At 43.1% G+C, this 21,009-nt stretch overlaps 1 protein-coding gene across 1 annotated transcript; it reads left to right on the top strand.

Annotated features, from left to right (window-relative positions):
- The first annotated feature begins 1,301 nt into the window (after positions 1–1,301).
- Positions 1,302–12,440, top strand: Pygo1 (pygopus family PHD finger 1). Its single transcript, XM_042687753.1, has 3 exons — positions 1,302–1,415; positions 9,514–9,599; positions 11,164–12,440. The coding sequence occupies exons 1-3, from the start codon at positions 1,367–1,369 to the stop codon at positions 12,286–12,288; spliced, it is 1,260 nt and encodes a 419-aa protein (XP_042543687.1). The 5' UTR covers positions 1,302–1,366; the 3' UTR covers positions 12,289–12,440.
- The last annotated feature ends 8,569 nt before the right edge of the window (positions 12,441–21,009 follow it).

Below are 21,009 nucleotides of genomic sequence, written 5' to 3'. Positions count from 1 at the left end.
GACATCAGCCACGTTTTAGGGAACGGAGGATTACAGACTCCGCTGTAGGATATCTAGCAAACCTTCCTTCTCCCCCACCCCCCACGCCCCGCACCCCCAACCCAGGCCCAAGACCATGGGAGCTTAAGGCCTTGCCACAGACGGAGCCCCCCCCCCCATCCCCACCGCCTGCTGCAGAGGAGCAGGGTGCCCCCCCAGCCTCGCCCCCGAGGGGTCCCCAACTCACCCCAGTGTCTCCTGTTAAGTCGGGGTACCGCACAAGCAGGCGTCCGGCCCAGGGAGGTGGGGGTGTCCGGTGGGGGGGGGGCCGGGGCCCGCTGGCAAGGCTTCGCTCGCTGCCAGACCCAGGCTGGCGACCCGGCCGAGGCCACGCGGGGATGGGGCGTGGGGGGGCCGGGGCGTGGGGGGGCCGGACGTGGGGGAGACGGGGTGAGGGGGGGCGGGGAGCCCCGTCCGTGTGTGTGTGTGTGTGTGTGTGTGTGTGTGTGTGTGGAGGGGGCGTCGCGGAGGCTGAGCGTGGGGACTCCCGCGTGGCGTCGTGGAGGCCCCGAGCCGGGGCGTCGGGTGGCGGCGTCGCGGAGCTCGGCGGAGCGCGGGAAAGGCCGGAGGGAGGCGCGCGGCCCGGGGGCGAGCGCCGCGGGGTGCGGCTGTCAAGTGGCGGCGGGTGAGGGGTGAGGGGTGGGGGGTGGGGGGTGGGGGGTGGGGGGTGAGGGGTGGGGGCGCGCGCCGGGGCCGCGGGGGGTGTGGCCGAGGCGGAGCACGCGGCGGGGGCGGGGGCGGCGGGGGGCGGGTCGAGGCCGCGGCCCCCTCCCCCCCGCCCCCCCTCCCCCCGGGCCTCCGCTTCTCCCTCCCCTCCCCGAGCCCGTCCTCGCGCGGGGCCGCGCCACGTCCGTCGCCCGCCCGCCCGCCCCGGAGCGGGTGCTGGCGGCGGCTTCCCGGCCGGGGGCTTTGTGTCTGCGACCGGGAGCGGCGGCGGCGGCGGCGGCGGCGGCGGGCCGGGCTCCCGCTCCCGCTCCTCGTCCTCGAGGGGGGGGGGGGGTCGTGAGGGCGCCGCCCGCCTCCCCGCCCGGGGTCCGCGGCCCGGGGTCCCGCGCGCGCCCCGCCGGCCCCCGCACACCCCCCGCCCCCCAAGGCCGCCGCCGCCGCCGGGCCTCGGCCTCCTCCCAAACTTTGCAAAGTCAGCCGCGTCGCCGCCGCCTTCCCCGGCCGCCGGGGCTGAGCCCCGCGCCGCGGCCCCGCCAGGCGGAGGAGCCGCAGGAGGCGGCGGGGCCCGGGGCCGGGGTCGGGGAGGAGCCGCCGCCGCCGCCGCCGCCGCAGCGTGGAGACCGGATTCCCGCGGCCTGGGAGCCATGCGCCGCGGTCGGTGATGTCCGCGGAACAGGACAAGGACCCCATCGCGCTGAAGAGAGTCCGAGGTACCGGGGGACGCGGGATCCGGGCGCGGGGCGGCGGGGGACGGGGGGGGGGGGGGAGTTGTGGATCCGGGCTACGCGTGCCTGGAGGCCCCGGGGCTCCGTCCACGGCCTAACTCTGCACCGCCCGCCTCCCGGGTCACCCCGACTTTGTGTGCCGCCCTCCCGCATCCTTCCCACCTCCCGCCGCCTCACCCCCTTCCCCCAGACGCGGCACAATGGAGGGAAGCGGGGTGTGTGTGTGTGGGTGCCCCCCCCCCCGGTTCAGGACCTCCATCCATGCACCCCCCCCAGTACCCCCCAGAAAAGTAAGTTGCATGGCACGAGAGTTTATGCTTTTCAAGGTGTGCAGGTTTTGTGAGACTCTCCTGGACCCCTGCTTCCCCCCCCCCTTCCTCCACCCCAAAAAAAGCATCACATAGTTTGTTTTCCTTAGGGTGAAGGAGAGAAAGAAATCAGATTCATCCAAAAGGTGCCTTCTGCATTCATTTATGTTTAAAAACCGAATCACCGAAAATGGCTTTTATACATCATCCGTTTTGTTCCTAGCAGACTAGTGAGTACTGTTGTTACTGCTGTCTTTGCCAAGAAGAGTCAGAGCGAGCGATGAACTAGACAAAAGATACTGCATGCAACTGCAAAAAGCCCAAATGCCATCTGCAAAGATGGGGGTGCTTTTTCACTTCAGTGGATTTAAAGCTGGGAAGTCCTGAAGTTGGAATGTTACCGCTGGGTCATTAAGCAGCTATTTATTGAGCATCTACTATGTCCTGGGCACTGTTCTTGGCACTCCTTGGTTCCAGCAGTGAATATAAAACCAATCTGTATCCAGAACGAGTTCACAATCTTGTGGGGGTAAACTTAGGATAAAGGAAAGGTATAAATGGCAAGATGTAGGTGTTGTGGTAACAATAAATCAGGAAAACAGATAGGGGGACAGGGATTATACATAAGGTTATGTTTTAGGAAGACGTCAATCTTGGCAAATCAGCAGCAATTGCAAAGGCCGTGGGTCTGGGTTCGTCTGTCTACCTAGCTATCTACATATCCATCCATCCATTATCCGTCCACATCCATATCTATGCATGCCCACTGTATTCCGGCAACTACAAAGAAGTTGTTTTAAGGAGCAAAATGAGCAAGGGAAGAGTCACAAGAGATGGGCTGAAGGTTGGGGTGGCTGTGTGTTGGGAGACCTTGTGTGCCATTTAAGACTTTAACTCTGACAAAGGGACTGTACAGTTTTGCACAAAACAGTGATTGAGGTGACATTTTTAGTAGGGTTTCTGTGACTGCTGTGTAAAACGTAGACCGTAGAGAATAAAGGCTAAATCAATGAGACTAGGAATCTATTGCAGTTGCTCTTTCATCCAAAATGGGGTGTACACACACACACACACCAAGCTTGCACAAGGTCCTGGCTTGGATATTAATAAGGCAAAGAACAAAAAAGGGATGTGTGCTTAAAATACTTCATAATTAATTTAGTAGAAAAAAATCTCCATTTAGGTGATACTGAGATCAAGGGCTGCAGTCACTCATTGATGTTTCTGGTCTGTATGATTACAGATTAAACATATATAGAACTGGCTTGTGACACACTGATAATCTAGTATCCGAAAGACATTGCCTCAAAGAGTACGTAGGAATTTATTTTCTTAGTCATTTAAACAAAAAGTAATTTAGGGCAGAACAGTTTTTTAAAAGGTTTAGTGTCAGCCTAGCCTTTCATTTGATGAATTATTTTAACCTTTTTCTGTTTGTGGTTATGTGCTGCCAAAGCCTTTAAGGAATAGAACTTTCTGAGATAGATAGGATATTTCTCCTGACATTTTTGGTGTATCATTATAAAGTGCTTTGTGGCTAAAGAAAACGAAAGCTGGGGCTGGGAAGGTGGCTCTGTGGTAGAGCGCTTGCCTTGCATGCATGAGGCCCTGGGTTCGATTCCTCAACACCACATAAGCAGAAAAAAGCCGGAAGTGGCGCTGTGGCTCAAGTGGTAGAGCATAAACCTTGCACCGAAGAGCTGAGGGGCAGCACCCAGGCCCAGAGTTCAAGCCCCGCCACTGACAAAAGAAAAAGAAAACCATCAGATTTCTAGCTTTGAACTTAATCATCAGTCTTGGTGTGTGTGTATAACGGTACTGGGGGCTTAAACCCAGGGCCTGGGCTACCTACCATTGGAGCACAGATCCACTTGTAGTGTTTTGGTAGTTAACTGGAGATAAGAATCTCACAGAGGGCTGGGAAGGTGGCTCAGTGGTAGAGTGCTTGCTTTGCATGCATGAGGCCCTGGGTTCGTTCCTCAGCACCACATAAGCAAAAAGAAAAAAGCCGGAAGTGGCGCTGTGGCTCAAGTGGTAGAGCGCTAGCCTTGAGCTGAAGAGCTGAGGGACAGCGCCCAGGCCCAGAGTTCAGGCCCCACGACCGGACCCAAAAAAAAAAAAAAAAAGAATCTCACAGACTTTCCTGTCTCAGGCTGGCTTTGAACTACAGGCCTCAGATCTCAACCTCCTGAGTAGCTAGGATTACAGGCATGAGCCACTAGCATTTGGCTGTAATTAGTAGTCTTAAATATAATTCTAAGTGTAATGGATGAGTATTTGTTGAGGATCAAGAACATGGATGTGTGTTCATTTTGTTCCAATAGCTGCTTGAAAGTCTGACACTTTACGTGTTACAACTTGGCTAGGTGTTAACTCAAGAATATTCTGTGAGCCGGGCGCTGGTGGCTCACGCCTGTAATCCTAGCTACTCAGGAGGCTGAGATCTGAGGATCGCAGTTCAAAGCCAGCCAGGGAGGAGAGACTGTGAGACTCCTATCTCCAATAAACCACCACAAAACCGGAAGTGGCGCTGTAGCTCAAGTGGTAGAGTGCTCGCCTTGAGCTGAAGAGCTGAGGGACAGCGCCCAGGCCCAGAGTTCAAGCCCCACGACCGACCAAAAAAAAAAAAAAAAGAATATTCTGTGAGCCGGGCGTCCATAGCTCACACCTGTAATCCTAGCTACTCAGGAGGCTTAGATCTGAGGATCATAGTTCAAAGCCATCTGGGGCGGAAAAGTCCATGAGACTCTTAATTTCCAATTAGCCACCAGAAAACAGGAAGTGGTACTGTGGCTCAAGTGGTAGAGTGATAGCCTTGAACTGAAGAGCTCAGGGCCAGCACCCAGGCCCAGAATTCAAGCCCCACAACTAAAAAAAAAAGAATATTCTGTGAGTAAAGTGCCAGAAGTAAGGAAATGTCAGTATTTTCATCAAGTCAGTATTTTCATCTCATAAGGTTTTATAGGTCATTTTCTAATAATATATAAATGTAAAAGGCATTTTTGGATTATTTTATAACCCACAAAAGCTACTAGAATGTCATTGTCAGCTTTTCTGAAGCACAATTCTGCTGAAATTCACTGTCCTGGAACTTTTGTTAGTGTTTGTATTATGCAGTGTTTTTAGGGCATATGCTCCTTTTTATTTTTTTATTTTTTTATTTTTTTGTCCGGTCATGGGGCCTGAACTCTGGGCCTGGGCACTGTCCCTCAGCTCTTCAGCTCAAGGCTAGTGCTCTACAACTTGAACCACAGCGCCACTTCCGGCTTTTTCTGTTTATGTGGTGCTGAGGAATCGAACCCAGGGCCTCAGGCATGCAAGGCAAGCGCTCTACCACTGAGCCACCTTCCCAGCCCTCCTTTTTATTTTTATAGGTGGTGGTACTGGGGTTTGAACTTGAGCCATGTCTCCAGCCCTAGCACATTAACTCTTGAACAGTTCTTCCCAAATTCTTTCTCATCCACTTCTGTATACAGATAGACATTAAGAATGGTTGTATATTTATTTCATGTGTATTAATACCAAATTCATTTGCTAAGACAAGGATAAGATACAGATTCCATATATATGTGTATATGTATATACACACACACTAAAGATAAAGATACACATTTCCAATTTAAATGAATCATTAAGAACTTAATTTAAGTTAGGTACTGGTGGCTCATGCCTGTAATCCTAGCTACTCAGGAGGCTAAGATCTGAGGATCACGGTTAGAATCCAGCCTGGTCAGGAAAGTCCTTAAGACTCTTGTCTCCAATTAACCACTAGAAAACCGGAAGTGAAACTATGGTTCAAGTGCTAGCCTTTAGTAAAATAGCTCAGGGACAGAGCTCAGGCCTTGAGTTCAAGCTCCACAACTGACAAAAAGAAAAAAAAAAAGAAACTAAGTAGAAGTTAGATTTGACAAATTTATGATGGGAGATTTTGTCATAGTGTGCTCTGTAAAACAAAAGCATCAGAGTCCACCTGTGACATTAAAATAGAATCCTGGCCCTCAGAATTAGGATTGCTAGGACATTTCTCTGCATTTTTAGTGAGGTCCCCAGATGTTCTTTATGCAGATTTATTTGAAAACTTACATTGCAGGCGTACATGGACCAGAAGAAGCTGGTTTGTGGTCTTGATCTTGTCCTGGTATTTAATTCAAATTGCATAGTATTTTATATTATCTACTAGTTAATCTACCCCCAAAACCTGAGCTCTTGGTGATTATAAGACACATTCCAGGGCTGGGAAGGTGGCTCAGTGGTAGAGTGCTTGCCTCACATTCATGAAGCCCTGGGTTCGATTCCTCAGCACTACATAAACAGGAAAAGCGGGAAGTGGTGCTGGGCTCAAGTGGTAGAGCACTCACCTTGAGCTAAAGAGCTCAGGGACAGCGCCCAGGCCCAGAATTCAAGCCCCACGACCGACAGAAAAAAGAAAAGAAAAGAAAAGAAAAAATTGCTTATTCTTTTGTTCATTTATTTCTTTATGTTGCATTCTGATTGTCCCTGTTCCTCATTCTACCTTTATGTGTGTGTATGTTGGTCTTGGTGCTTGAACTCAGGATCTAGGTTGATGTCCCTTAGCTTTTTCACTCAAGGCCATTTGAGTCACAGCTCCACTTGTGGCTTTTTGCTGCTTATTTAGAGATAAAAGTTTCAACAAATTTTTTTGCCCTGGCTGACTTCAAACTGTAATCCTCAGCTCTCCACTTTTTAGTATATTTATGAGAGAAATGTCATAAAGATTGGAGAGGCTTTAAAGGTTGTGTAGTTACAGAATAGGGGAGGAACAGCTTGTGAGACAAAGTGTAAAGGAAAGGTTTCTGTTTCTATTTTTGTTTTTAAAATTGGTTCAAGAACTAGGCAAATTATCAGGGAAGTAAGTTTGGAATCAAACCTTGAATCAATATATACTCCAGGATATTCCAAGGGATATGCTTACATAGTTTGGAACTGAAGCTACCTATTGAGCCATAAATAGAGCTGAAAATCGTCAGTAAACAAGTGAATACTAATTAATGTCTTGGGAACACATGAACTCACCATGGAGGGAATGAACCATGAGAACAGAAAAGCATTAAGACCCACAAGCTTTGGAAACACTAACATTTGGGAAACAGATGGAAAAAGAAGGATCTTGAAAGGGAGAATATACTAGATTTCTCAGGTAGGAGAAAAGCCATTAGAATAGTGTCACACGCACATATGAAAGGGTAGATTTAGGAGGAATACACAAATGAATTTTGCTTTTGGCATATTGAATGAAATATTGTGAGATGGGAATTCTCTCGCCAGTATTCCATACCTTTTTTTTTTTTTTTCTTCAGTCCTGGGGCTTGAACTCAGGGCCTGGGCCCTGTCCCTGACCTTCTTTTGTTCAAGGCTAGCACTCTACCATTTGAGCCACAGTGCCACTTCCAGCTTTTTCTGTTTGTGTGGTACTGAGGAATTGAACCCAGGGCTTCATACATGCCAGTCAAGCACTCTACCCGCTAAGCCACATTCCCAACCCCCAGTATTCCATATCTTAATGAACATGATCATTATCTAGTGGCCCAAAGTTACTGTTCCTTCCCACACAATATCCTAGAAGATCTGTTGTTACAATAACTTGAACCCTTTGCCTTTCCACAATCAGTTGTTCAGGTTGGGTTTGCCTATCTCTTTGATCATTACAACAGCCCCTTCCTTGTTTCTTGGCTTCCCCAATGTCCTTAATCCACTCACCTAGCCTCTGCTAGTATTAAGTAACTACTATCTATGGAGTGCTCACCTAGTGTGTTGCCAAGTGGTTTATATGGATCATTTGGCTCAATTCTCTCAGGAACCCTCTAAATTAGATGTTATTATTCTAAACTTACATGAAGGCTCATGCTATCCTGCCCAATCATTGGCTGAGGAGGAGTTTCACCCATTTCTTCTTTACCTCGTGGAAGTTAAGCAACATTAAAATTTGTTCAGCTAGTTAGTAACAAATAACTGAAGTTGTTGGGCCCAACATTCCAGCCACTGTATTCCAGTGGCCTCTTCCATAAAATTATTCATTGGTTTTTCACTGCATTTAGGGGGGAAAAAAATCTCTTCTTTTTTTCAAAATCCTGGAGATTGAACCTGACAGGCAAGTGCTCTACCAGTTGAGTCATGCCTCCAGCCCCCTTTTTCATTGTTTATTTTCCAGGTAAGATCTCAATTTATGCCTAGCTAGCTTGGGCTGTGATATTCCCACCTGTGCCCTGTGCTTCTCTGTGTCACTGGGGATGACAGACTGGTGGCACTTTCCAGCAAGTATGTTTCCTCAGTAGAATAGAAATAACAAAGGGCAGAAACAAAAAAGAAAGTATTTGTTTCGGGTGTGCAGTACTGAGATTTGAACTCAGGGCCTCTTGCTTGAGAAGCTGGCTTGCTCCTGGCTGGTACTATACTGCTGGAGTCACTCAGCTTTTTGCTAGTTAATTGGATATGCAGTCTCTTCTAGTTTTCCACATGGGCTGGTTTTAGATTAAGATTGTCCATATAGCAGTCTCTTGAACAGCTAAGATTACACCAGCACCTAGCCAGATGGTTTTTAGATATACTTTATAAGATAAATGAAAATGTAAAAATATTTGACAGGGCTGGGAATGTGGCTTAGTGGTAGAGTGCTTGCCTCGAATGCATGAAGCCCTGCATTTGATTCCTCAGTACCGCATCCACAAGTGGTAGAGTGCTAGTCTTGAGCAGTAGAAGCTCAGGGCCAGTGCCCAGGCCCTGAGTTCAGCCCAAGACTGGCTGTGTGTGTGCGCGCACGTCCGCGCGCGCACACGCAATTATCCTTGTTTTGCATCCCCTAATGGATCATCAGAGCTAAAGTTGATCACTCGTTTGATAGTCGGAATTCTAGGGTGACTGCTTACCTTGTGTGTGTGCATACCTTGGACAGTCAGGATCATGAGCTGAAGGTCAGCCTGGAGTATGGAGCAAGACTTACTCAACGAATCAAAACAGTAGAAAGGAGACTTGATTTTTTTTTTTTTTAACTGAAAGAATAATATGGAGGGAACAGATGCATGAAACTGTATGACAGGCTTTTTGACTATTTTTATCTGACAAAAATAGGAAACAATAATAGATGTTAGGTTTGAATGTGAAGTATCCCCACAGACTGGCTCATGTGTTGAATGTTTCAACTAGTGAGGAGCTTTGGAAGATTCAGTAGGTAGGGCTGAGCTGGGTGGAGTAGGTGGGGCTGGGGTAGGGAATGACAATGCCTGTGAAGGTTTCACCTGGTTCCTAATCGCTCTCCCGTCCTCTACTTTCTGTCTCTCATGAGATAAAGAAGCTCTTCCTTCACATCCTTTGCCCAATCACATGGGGCCAAGCAACCATAAACTGCACCCTGTGAAACTGTGAGCCAAAATAAATCTTCCCTCCCTTAAATTGTTCATGTTGGGTATTTGACAAAAACCAGCAACATCGCTAGTACATAGGTTATAATAGATATTGCTGGCCACGCGCTGGTGGCTTATACCTTTCATTCTAGCTACTCGGGAGACTGAAATCTGAGAATCAAGGTTCAAAATCAACCTAGGCAGGAAAGTTCATGAATCTCTTATCTCCCAATTAATCACCAGAAAGCCAGAAGCAGCGCTGTGGTTCAAATGATAGAGCATTAGCCTTGCGCAGAAAAGCTAAGAACAATATGCAGTCCCTGAGTACTGGCACAAAAACAAAATAGATATTGCTATGAGATCTACAAATTGTTATACTTACAGGTAGATACATGAGGATTATTTTTTTCTTTCTAGGTGGTGATAGTGGACTGGATGGGTTAGGAGGACCAGGTCTACAACTAGGAAGTCCAGATAAGAAAAAACGCAAGGCAAATACACAGGTAAATTGGTATTTTCTTTGGTAACGATTTTCTTTTGCTAAGGGAAATTGAAGTTTGGTAATGGGTTTGCTTTCCTCTCTTCATTCAGAACCTGATAATGGATTGTGCAGCAGTTGTTAGGTTTGGTGGTCTGTACATAACTGCTGGCTGTGTGTGGATTATGGATAGTGCAAGGAGAAAGTGTGGGCGTGCCAATTAAAATACTGGTTCTGAAATCTAGAGTTTGTTAAAAGATATAAATATTTGTAGTTCTGTTTATAGATTTAATGTAGATTCTATAAACTGAAGCACTCTTTTGGTGATAAAAGCTGTGGATATGTTTTCTACTTAGAAATTGTTGTTTCCTTTTTTACTTTTTTTTTTTTTTTGCCAGTCCTGGGGCTTAAACTCAGGGCTTGGGCACTGTCCCTGAACTTCTTTTGCTGAAGGCCAACTTTCTACCACTTGAGCCACAGCATCACTTCCAACTTTTTCTGTTTATGTGGTACTGAGGAATCAAACACAGGGCTTCATGCATGCCAGGCAAGCACTCTACTACTGAGCCACATTCCCAGCCCCTCCAAGTTTCTTTTGCTCAAGGCTAGCACACTGCCACTTGAGCCACAGCACCACTTCCGGCTTTTTTCTATTTACGTGGTACTGAGGAATCCAACCCAGGGATTTATGTATGCTAGCAAGCACTCTACCACAAAGCCACATTCCCAGCCAGCCCTATTTTTTACTTTTTGACCAATATCTGTTAAACTTGCAGTGTGACTAAAACCAGCAGTTTAGATTTCAGCTATCAGGCCTGTTAATGTTTTGAAGATACTTTCTTTAATTGTGGCTCCTTGAAGTTTACTGGGGAAAGTTTTTCTCCTGTTTATTGTTACTTAATTTTATGATTATTTGAGAGTATAAAAGGAGTTTTAATTAGACTGCTTTCTTGTTTTAAGTGAATGATTTTATATATAGGTATCCTTAAGGAAAATTAATGACAATGAAGCTTCTTTTAAAAGTTAAATACTGGTCATTGGGTTTGAGCTCTAAAAAGCCAGCCTGCCTGCCTGCCTGCCTGCCTACCTTCCCACCTGCCTGCCCACCTGCTTGCCCGACTGCCTACCCACCTGCCCGACTGCCCTTTCTTTTATGTGTGTGTGTGGTTATGGGGCTTGAACTCAGGGCCTGAACATTGCTCCTGAGCTCTTTCCTTAAGACTAGCATTCTGCCACTTTGCGCCACTTCTGATTTTCTGGTAATTCATTGGAAACTTATCTCCAGCCAGTCCAGGCTGGCTTCGAGCCATGAGCCTCAGATCTCATACTCCTGAGTAGCTAGGATTACTGGCATCAGCCACCAGCACCTGTCTTTATTCCTTAACTGAAAGGAACATAGATAGTTTTATCAATAAGTATAATATAATTACAAATAAATAATTGTGATTGAAAGGTTAGGTGAGGAAGTTGTGTGGTCATAACATTGTAGGAACAGTTTGACTGAAGCCAGATTCATAGGTTTACAGAGGGGACACTCATAATGACTTATTTGATCAAGAACCTATGCTTTACTTTGTATCTCTTTTCAGGGACCTTCTTTTCCTCCACTGTCTGAGTATGCTCCACCACCAAATCCCAACTCTGACCATCTAGTGGCTGCTAATCCATTTGATGACAACTATAATACTATTTCCTATAAACCAATACCTTCATCAAATCCATATATTGGCCCCAGTTATCCTGGCTTTGGAGGCTATAACACATTCAGAATGCCACCACACGTCCCCCCAAGAATGTCTTCTCCCTACTGTGGCCCTTACTCACTCAGGAATCAGCCACACCCATTTCCTCAGAATCCTTTGGGCATGGGTTTTAATCGACCTCATGCTTTTAACTTTGGGCCACATGATAATCCAAGTTTTGGAAATCCATCTTATAATAATGTGCTAAGTCAAAATGTTAATATACCCAATCAACACTTTAGACAAAATCCTACTGAAAACTTCAGTCAGATTCCTCCACAGAATGTTGGGCAAGTATCCAACCCTGATTTGGCATCTAATTTTGTCCCTGGAAATAACTCAAATTTTACCTCTTCATTAGAATCAAATCATTCTTTTATCCCACCTCCAAACACTTTTGGTCAAGCAAAAGCACCACCTCCGAAACAAGACTTTCCCCAAGGAGCCACCAAAAGCACAAGTCAACATTCCTCCACTCTTCCACCTCACTTAAATATGGATGACACGGGGAGTCAGAGTAATATTGAATTGAAAAATGTTACCCGAAACAATGTAGTCAATCCGGAGAACAGCCGTTCAAGTAGCACTGAAGCCACAAACAACAGCCATGCAAATGGGACACAGAATAAGCCACGGCCCCCCAGAGGTGCAGCTGAGGTGTGCAGTGCCGAGAAAAGCAATAAATCCTCCCTCCACCACAGCCGCCATGGCCATTCGTCTTCTGACCCTGTGTATCCCTGTGGAATTTGCACAAATGAAGTGAATGACGATCAGGATGCCATCCTCTGTGAGGCCTCCTGTCAGAAGTGGTTCCACCGCATCTGCACGGGGATGACTGAGACAGCATATGGCCTCCTTACTGCGGAAGCATCGGCAGTGTGGGGCTGTGATACCTGCATGGCTGACAAGGATGTGCAGTTAACGCGCACCAGAGAAACTTTCGGCCCTCCTGCGGTGGGCAGTGATGCTTAATCACAGGCAGAACTGAAGTGGGTTCCCCCTGTGTATTCCAGAGGCTCGGTGACACAGGATTGAAATACTTTACATTATTTTTTTAAATGCACACAAAGACACTTGGTTACCTTTAAGTTCTTCCTAATATTCTACTTCATTGCTAGTGCATACTTTGTATTGTCTTTATTTGCTCTCTTCAATGAGAATACTGTATGTATGGGTGCTTTGCAGACATTGATGCCTAAATGTTAGTTGTTATTTATCATAAACATAAAAGCCTCTTGAAGCTTCAAAATAATATGAAAAATTGGAATCATTGAAAAATAACATGATTCAGTGCCAAACCTTGGCCATTTCACGTTAAACATTTAGTTCAAAAAGTTTTTTAAGGATCCACTTCACATGTGTTCCAAACAGCATATGTAGCTATAACGTGGGGAAAGCATCCATTGTAATAGATTCTCAAAAAACAATAGTGTGTGGCACCAGATTCCTTCTCAATAAGAGACTTTGACATGAATGAATTTCGCATTTTTCGGTCAGTCTTCCCAGGATATCTGTATAGATAAAGAGACGAATTTTAGCATTTAGGAGCTTCTCAGTATTTGATAATTAACTTATGGATTGTACCGTTTGAAATTGCTAATATTAGATCAGCTGAGAAATGACTGCAGTTAGCAAAGTTGGTCTATAGTATGGTTCCAGTTGTACTGTTTAGAAGGATAGAATTAGGCCCTCCGTTTTCTTTGAGCATTCAGTTATTTTATTTTCCAGGGTTATTAAGAATACCGTAGTATCTCCAGGAGAATTGTGAACATGTTCTTTCACATAACTTTTAAGCATGACATTCTGCAGATGAGAAAGGTGGAGGCATCACTTGACTGTAGAGGATCTGCTAGCCAGATAAAAGCAACTCTCAGTTGTGGTTTGAAAATCTTGTTCTGGGATCTGAGCTTGCAAAATGAGCTTCAGGAAAGCTTAAAATCCACTTGAAGCAGAGACCAGTTAAGATGCAAGGTGATGACCAACTTAGGAACACCAAATGGAGGCCTTACTTCAGGCTTATGAGTATCTGCTGTGACTGGGCCCAATGTGGAAATGGACCTTGGAATACAATGCTTACAAAAAAGACAGTTGGAGGAATGAAAATTAAGGTTTGCAACAGCAAAAGCACATTTTTTTTGGGAGCAGATCATACCTGTGATCAAAAGAAAGTGAAAACACACAGTGTGACAAGTGATAGCGATTTATACCATGGCTGGATGTTGAAGCTCCACCATTATCATTTCCTTCTAGAAAATTCTGAAGACTGGTGATCCGCAAGGGAGACATACTACAGTTTCAATCTGGGTAGGTGATAGCAGGAGCTATATACAGTATTGTCAGGAAATTTTAATTGTACATGAAAAATTTGACTTTGAAATAACTATTGGGCTTAGCAGTGACTCATGCCTATAATCTCAGCTACTTCGGAAATAACAACAACAAAACTTAGTAAGGCCTTCTAAACCAGGCTAGGTGTTATGGTACGTACCTGTGATCCCAACTACATGGCAGAGAGGAGGTAAGTAGGAGGGTCATGATCCAAGGCTGTCCTGGGCAAAAGTAAGTATGAAAAATAACCACAGAAAAATGGGCTGGTAGTGGGCATGGTAGAGCATTAGGTCCGTGCATTCAAATCCCAGTACCACCAAAAAACAATTTTTGACTGACAAACCTCAATTTACACGTTGTAATCCACAGTTAATTGACTCAGGTTGCAAAACGTCACATCTTCCAGGGGACAACCAACTTTTTTGTCATTTGTGGCTTCTTCCTAAAAAACAACACATTCCCCAATTAAGCAGTAACTGGACAGTTTGAACAATTTATACAGGCTAACAAAATGATACCTTTTGTACAGGTTAGGTATTTAATACCTTATTGAAAGAATTGGTGTCCATTTTGGTTGAATAAAACTTACTTTGTTTTTATAAATAGTGTTTTAATTTTGACACGCAAAACAGCAATTTCATATGGTACAAGATAATAGAAGGTTTTTTTTCTTTATCCTTGCTTGACTAGTTAGAATATTTTAAATAGCTGTATAATATGTATACAATGAGATGATTAGAAAATGAAACAATGTAAATTCTACGGCTAGGTATTTCCTTGTATGAAAACTACTATTTGGAGCAGGTTAAAATGCAGTATTTTGGGCTGACTGACATTTGATGTTACTCAGTACATATTCAAAAGTCATTTTGCTGCCGGACGTCGGTGGCTCACGCCTGTAATCCTAGCTACTCAGGAGGCTGAGATCTGAGGATTGCGGTTCAAAGCCAGCCCAGGCAGGAAAGTTCGTGAGACTCTTATCTCCAATAAACTACTAGAAAACCGGAAGTGGTGCTGTGGCTCAAGTGGTAGAGCACTCACCTTGAGCTGAAGGCCACAAGGACAGCGCCCAAGCCCAGAGTTCAAGTCCCACGACCAAAAAAAAAAAAGTCATTTTGCTTGCATAATTATTTTTTTTGCTAGAGATAAATAATGTTCTAAGTGTTCGAAGGCTTAATTTGTCTTGAAATTCTATTGAGTGCTGATTTTTAGGAAATGACACACTGCATGCTGTGTGCTCACATTGGGGAATGAGTGTGACTGAATAGAACTAGGTAGCCTTCTGATACTCAGAATCCTCCCACCTGGTGTGGTAGCAATTGAGTTGTACTCATTGCTGAAATGGTTATGAAGCTTCCTAAACCTTTGATGGCTTACAGTTGCAGAAATTAGCTGTTTGTGTGAAAATGAAATAACCTTTTGAAATCTAGTCTGAAGACATTTGATTTGAAGGTGATTTATTTTTTCCTTTCACTGTTGTTCACATTTGGTTTGTGGTTTTTTTTTTTTAAACTTAAAACAGGTGGATTTCAATTCATATGTTTAGGTCTTCAAACCATCATACTTAAATAAGTATTCTAAAGAAGAACCCGTGGTTGATTTTGACATGAATCATAACTGATGAATGTTTTCATGTGTTTGAATTCATTTTCTTGCTAGTTTCACATTTATCTCTTTAAAACATTTAGTCCAGATTACACTTACAGATGCTTTTGAGGGAGAAACAGTGATAAATTATGAGAATGGAGAGAAAATTTGTAGTGTGACATGAAGTCTTTCTTAGAACAAGCTGTCATCAACCTTTAACACACGGTGATGGAAAGAAATAACAGGTAGAATTGTACCTTTCAAAGTGAAACCCCTTTCCTTTACTGAAAGCCCTCATTTCTCTCTCCCCCCCATACACATACAAACACACTCTTAAGTTCACACACACACACACACACACACACATACTCTCTCATTCTCTCTCTCTCTCTCTCTATCTCTCTCTCTCTCTCTAGGCTATCTCAGGGTTTCCCCTATGATCTTGAGTTTTGCTAAAGTTCATCCTGGTTCACTATTAGCACCATCTAGGTTTCCTCATCGAGGCCAGTTTGCTGATGAAAAATTTTAAAGCATACATCCTTTGTTGTTGTTGTTGGTCTTGGGGTTTGGATGCTGGGCTTGGGTGCTGGACCTGAGCATTGGTGCTCAAGGCTAGTGCTCTGCCACTTTGACCCACAGCTCCACTTCCAGTTGTTTGGTGGCTGACTGGGGGGAAAATACTGTCTAACAGACTTTCCTACTCAGGATGTCTTTGAACAGAAATCCTCAGATCTCAGCCTCTTGAGTAGTTTGAATTATAGGAGTGAGCTACCAGTGGCTGGTTCATAATCTGTCATTTCTTAAAAACTTGGTTTATTCACTCACTAGAGGATTGCTGGTCCACTGGCTTCTAAATGTCTCTGGACCCACAAATACTGAGAGCAGCTTAGCTTAGAAAAGAAAAGAAATAGTTCTTCTGATAGAATGTTTAGAGTGAACAGTCTTTTCCTTTTGGGTGAAATACTTTAGATTGCTGCTATTAAGAATCTTGTCCAAATTAGGTTATATGCATAAAACAAGAGTTTTGTTGTACTAGTGCTTATTCTTCAAAGACAACACAATAAAAAGATAGCCAAGGTTTTGGGTTTTTTTTTTTGACAAAAACTCCCACTTTTCCCTAGTAATAGGGAGAAAAACCTTCATCCACATATAAGCATGAACAGTTTCCATCTAATATTCTTTCAAACATTTCAACAAATTAAGAGTGCTAGTAGTTCTCCAACATAGTAGCTGTATTTAACAATAAGCAAATATATAAGCTGTGGGGTGGGTATGTGTATGTGTGTTATGGTTCTGAGGATCAAACCCAGGCCTTTGCACATGGTAGGCAAGTGCTGTACCATCTCACCACACCCCAAGCTCTAAAGAATGATTTTTTTAAAGGGGGGGTTATAAAGTTTTAGATTTCTTCTTTGCTGGTGTATAGTGGTTTCGTATGCATAAAAATTTGTGCTATTTTAGACTTTTTTTTCAGTGGGAAAACATCCCGCTTCCAAAGTTCACTTGTAAATAGTAGCTTGGAACTCTATATAACCAGATTCTTAGGGAAGCTCATAAAGGTGTATTTAAACCATCGTGTAAACCATCGTGTAATTTCATCATCCTGAGCACTTAGTTTCCCTTAGAGAAAGAAAGGAAGGTCTTCCTGATGTGATTGGGAGGTTGAGATCTTATTTTTGTTTTCCTTCTTACCATTGTGCACTGTCTGGCGCAAAGCCGTGCAGACAAGCTTGTCTTTTCCCCGGAGGGGTGTCCTGCTCTTCAGAATTTCCCATCTTAACTCAGCAGATAGCATTTCTTTGGGTAATACTCGTTGGCCAGATTTTAAAAGAAAATAATGGGGATGAGAGGAGGGGGTGAAGAAAGTGAGAGAAAATGAGGGAGGGGCTAAGTGTTCAAAAAGAAATGTACTCATGGGCTGGGAATGTGGCTTAGTGGTAGAGTGCTTGTCTAGCATGCATGAAGCCCTCGGTTCAATTCCTCGGTACCATATAAACAGAAAAAGCCAGAACTAGCACTGTGGCTCAAGTGATAGAGTGCTAGCCTTGAGCAAAAGAAGCTCAGAGACAGTGCCCAGACACTGAGTTCAAGCCCCAGGACTGGCAAAAAAAAAAAAAAAAGGAAAAGGAAAAGGAATGTATTCATTACTTAATGTAACTGTAACCCCCCTGTTCATCTCCTTTACAAAAAAGAAAAATAGATAAAATCATTCTCTGCTAACATACAAATGAATATCGTGGAGAATATGACTTTTTTTTGGTTTGGTTTGGTTTGGTAAGGGTCTTCAGAAGGAATCCTTTTTTTTGCAACACTTCAGACAATATGGCTGTATTTTGGGCACCATGGGAAGCAGTATTTTTAGAACCAGTTGATACTGTCTGAAGAGCACTTCTTACTTCCTTTAGCTTATTTTGACTTTTCACAGCTTCTTGCCCTTAATTCTGCCCTCAAGAGATTTCTTCTCATTTTCAAATTTCAGTAAGCATCCCTTTCTGTTCTACCTCCTCAGTGAGCATCATAAAGTCACTGTGCATTGTCAAGTCTTGGTGGTACTGTGATGGGAATTTGAGTTGTTGGAGTGGGGAGGCTACAGATAGCATTTGCATCTGCGAGACTAATGGTTAAGAGAAAGTGGCCTTGTGTATGCTAAGCAGTAACCCATTGGGCACTGCCTGTGTCTAATGAAAAAGCTTCAAATGAAACCCACAGTATAAGCTTCATCTTGGTCATAGTTTATCAGTACTACATCACAATTAATGCCGACTTTAAATACTTGTACCTTTGCTGTTCTGCAGATGTGTAGATGATATTGCTTGGTAGTTCAAATGTTATCTTTTATAAAAGAAAGTCCTGCTTCTTATCATGATGTATGTGACTTAAACGATTGTTTCATATTAAAACTATTTCTTCCTTACGTACTGTTTACATATACCTCTTTTTGGGATATTAGTTCAGTACTTTTATACAAATTTGAGTGTGTTCCACATTGGTGACATGTATTTTTGCAGTAAAGTTTTGTTTTGTTTTTTAGAGCATGTCTAAAGGAATAATACATGCACTAGTGCTGTGGTCTGTGGCAAAATTACTGTAATTCAAATTGGAAAATAGAACGTTTCCAGACTTTGTCCAACACTTATTCCTATGGTAAAGGAAATTACTATGTAATACTAATTATTTCTTATGCTGATATGTTTTAAGCTACTCTATGAAGTATGTGAAACATCAGTATCTGTGGATTAGTGGGTGGTCTGATGTCTTTAAAATAGGAGAGAAATAAAATGTCATGTTAGCAAGTCAATAAATACTTTTTAAAAATTTGATCTGCTGGGCATGGTGATACACCTATATAATCTAAGCCCATTGGAAACTGAGGTAAGAGGACCTTGACTTAAAGGCCAGCTTGGGATAGGTAGTGAGACCCTGTCTCAAAAACAAAACAGAAAATTTACCTATACGTGTAATTTACTAAGGAATTATCCTGACAGTGCTTATGAGGATGTTTTAGCCCATACTACTAAATACTACTAAGATTATATAGTAGAATTTTTCTTTTCAGTAATGGGTCTTGAATTCAGGGCCTGGGTGTTCTCCCTGAGCTATTTAAGCTCAAGGCTAGTGCTCTACCACCTTGAGACACAGTGCCACTTCTGGTTTTCTGGTGGTTAATTGGAGATAAGAGTCTCATGGACTGTCCTGCCTGAGTTTGCTTCGAACCTGAGTAACTAAGATTACAGGCACAAGTCACCAGTGCCTGGCTGTATAAAGTAGAACTTTAAGATGATGGCTCCAACCACAAACTATCATTCCACCACGGAAGAGTAACACTAGTCTTTCCTTATTAAGAAATTAAGACACCATAAAAGTGATTTAGTTAAGAGTGTGTAACCATTGACCATTGATACTTGAATACTCTTTATTTTAGACTGTCTAATGAAAGGATTTGATAATAAAAGTCAAGGTTTTTAAAAGCTTAGTAATGAAGGAAAAATTTAAAATTTTTATTTTAAAAACATTTATTTAAGAACACTAGTTTTTAAAGAAAGCATTCTTATTTTGTCATTTAAAATAAGTACCCAAAAAGAATTTTAGTAATATTTGACTGATACCAATTTATGTATTATGGAGCTTTCACCCTTCTAAAAGAACACAATGTGAATGCTTAAATTGCATATCTTTTAAAAATATTCCAATTTTTAGACTCAACTACTCAAACTGTTCTGAATTATTAGTAAGGTTTTACTATATTAGTGAATCCATTAGAAAATAAATGTCTCCCTATGTTCATAGTATTTCTATGTTGCATTGTATTTGGCATGGTGGTTGTGGTATATATTGTACTTTTAATTGTTGATTGTTGTTTGGATGATATAGCAATAAATCTGATTCAGTCTTAATGTTTTTAAAAATGGCAGATACCATCTGTGTCATAACCCTCTCCCCCCAAACTTGACTTGAATGCCCATATTTTCATAGGTCTATTTTTGTGTTAAAATTTAGTATTACATGTTCAGGGTTTATTTTTGTCTGCTATTTTGACACATAGTCTTTTAAAACTGGGTATATTTCTATTTAAATCATAGAGGTTTAAAGAAGTATTAGTATGAAATGAATTCATGAACTGTTTTGTGATATTAAAGTATGCAATTAGTAGATCACCTCCAACTTGCTTATTATCTTTATAAGGTTTGTATACGGTTGTACCTTTCAAAAGAATAGACTTGGCTTGGTAGCTGATAGACTATAGTAAAACATGAAATATGCTAAATCTTGGAGTTTGTTTCAAGGCTACCAAGTATTACTTGTGTTCTCAGTTCTGAAATAATGATAATTACTATAATAATAGTAAGCTACTTATCCTTTTTTGAGATGAACTCTGACAGCCTTCTCTGATTCTACTCCCTTCTCCCTAAACACTAGGCTAGATCTGACAATTGGAATGTGTCTTCCACGTTAGTTTTTTACCCTAAAGTAATAAGACAAGTAGAGGTTCTGCTGTGAAGACAGTCTATGGTATTGTTGACTATTCTTTTCAGGGATAAGGCTAATGTCATTTGTGCATTGTGTTTGGAATGTCACATGTAGATCTAGTAGTAGAAATGATGTATGGCAGGCTTTCTTGAATAATACGTATCGTGTGTTTCATATAGTGTTATTATGATTCAAATTCTTTTCAATAAAGCTAGTTTTTAAAGAGAAAAAGACCTGTTAAGTGTTTTGACTTTCATTAAGTGTGAGCATCATCAACAAAATGTTGATAACAATAGTTTACAATTTACCAAAGATTGAATTTTATTCAAGGAGAGCCAGTATTTCTGTTCATGCATTGCTACATACATACATTTTTTTTTTTTTTGTCGGTCGTGGGGCTTGAACTCTGGGCCTGGGCGCTGTCCCTCAGCTCTTCAGCTCAAGGTGAGCGCTCTACCACTTGAGCTACAGCGCCACTTCCGGTTTTCTGGTGGTTTATAGGAGGTAGGAGTCTCACGGTCTCTCCTGCCCGGGCTGGCTTTGAACGGCGATCCTCAGATCTCAGCCTCCTGAGTAGCTAGGATTACAGGCGTGAGCCACCAGCGCCCAGCTCATACATACATTTTTTGTGGGGGAAAAAAAAAAACAAACCCGAACAAACATTTAACTCCTGGGCTTCCCTAAGAAATGGTGAGAATAATGTGTGTTTATTTTTATTTGAACACACTAGGACTTCTGTTCACAGAAAATTGGAGCAGAATCTACAGCCTTAGCATAGCTGGATCATCCTGAATGACGAGTGTCAAGTCA

This window comes from Dipodomys spectabilis, unplaced genomic scaffold (assembly GCF_019054845.1).
Source record: "Dipodomys spectabilis isolate Male_0828 unplaced genomic scaffold, ASM1905484v1 ptg000108l, whole genome shotgun sequence".
NCBI lineage: Eukaryota > Metazoa > Chordata > Mammalia > Rodentia > Heteromyidae > Dipodomys > Dipodomys spectabilis.
This window is presented reverse-complemented; position numbering and strand designations above follow the sequence as displayed.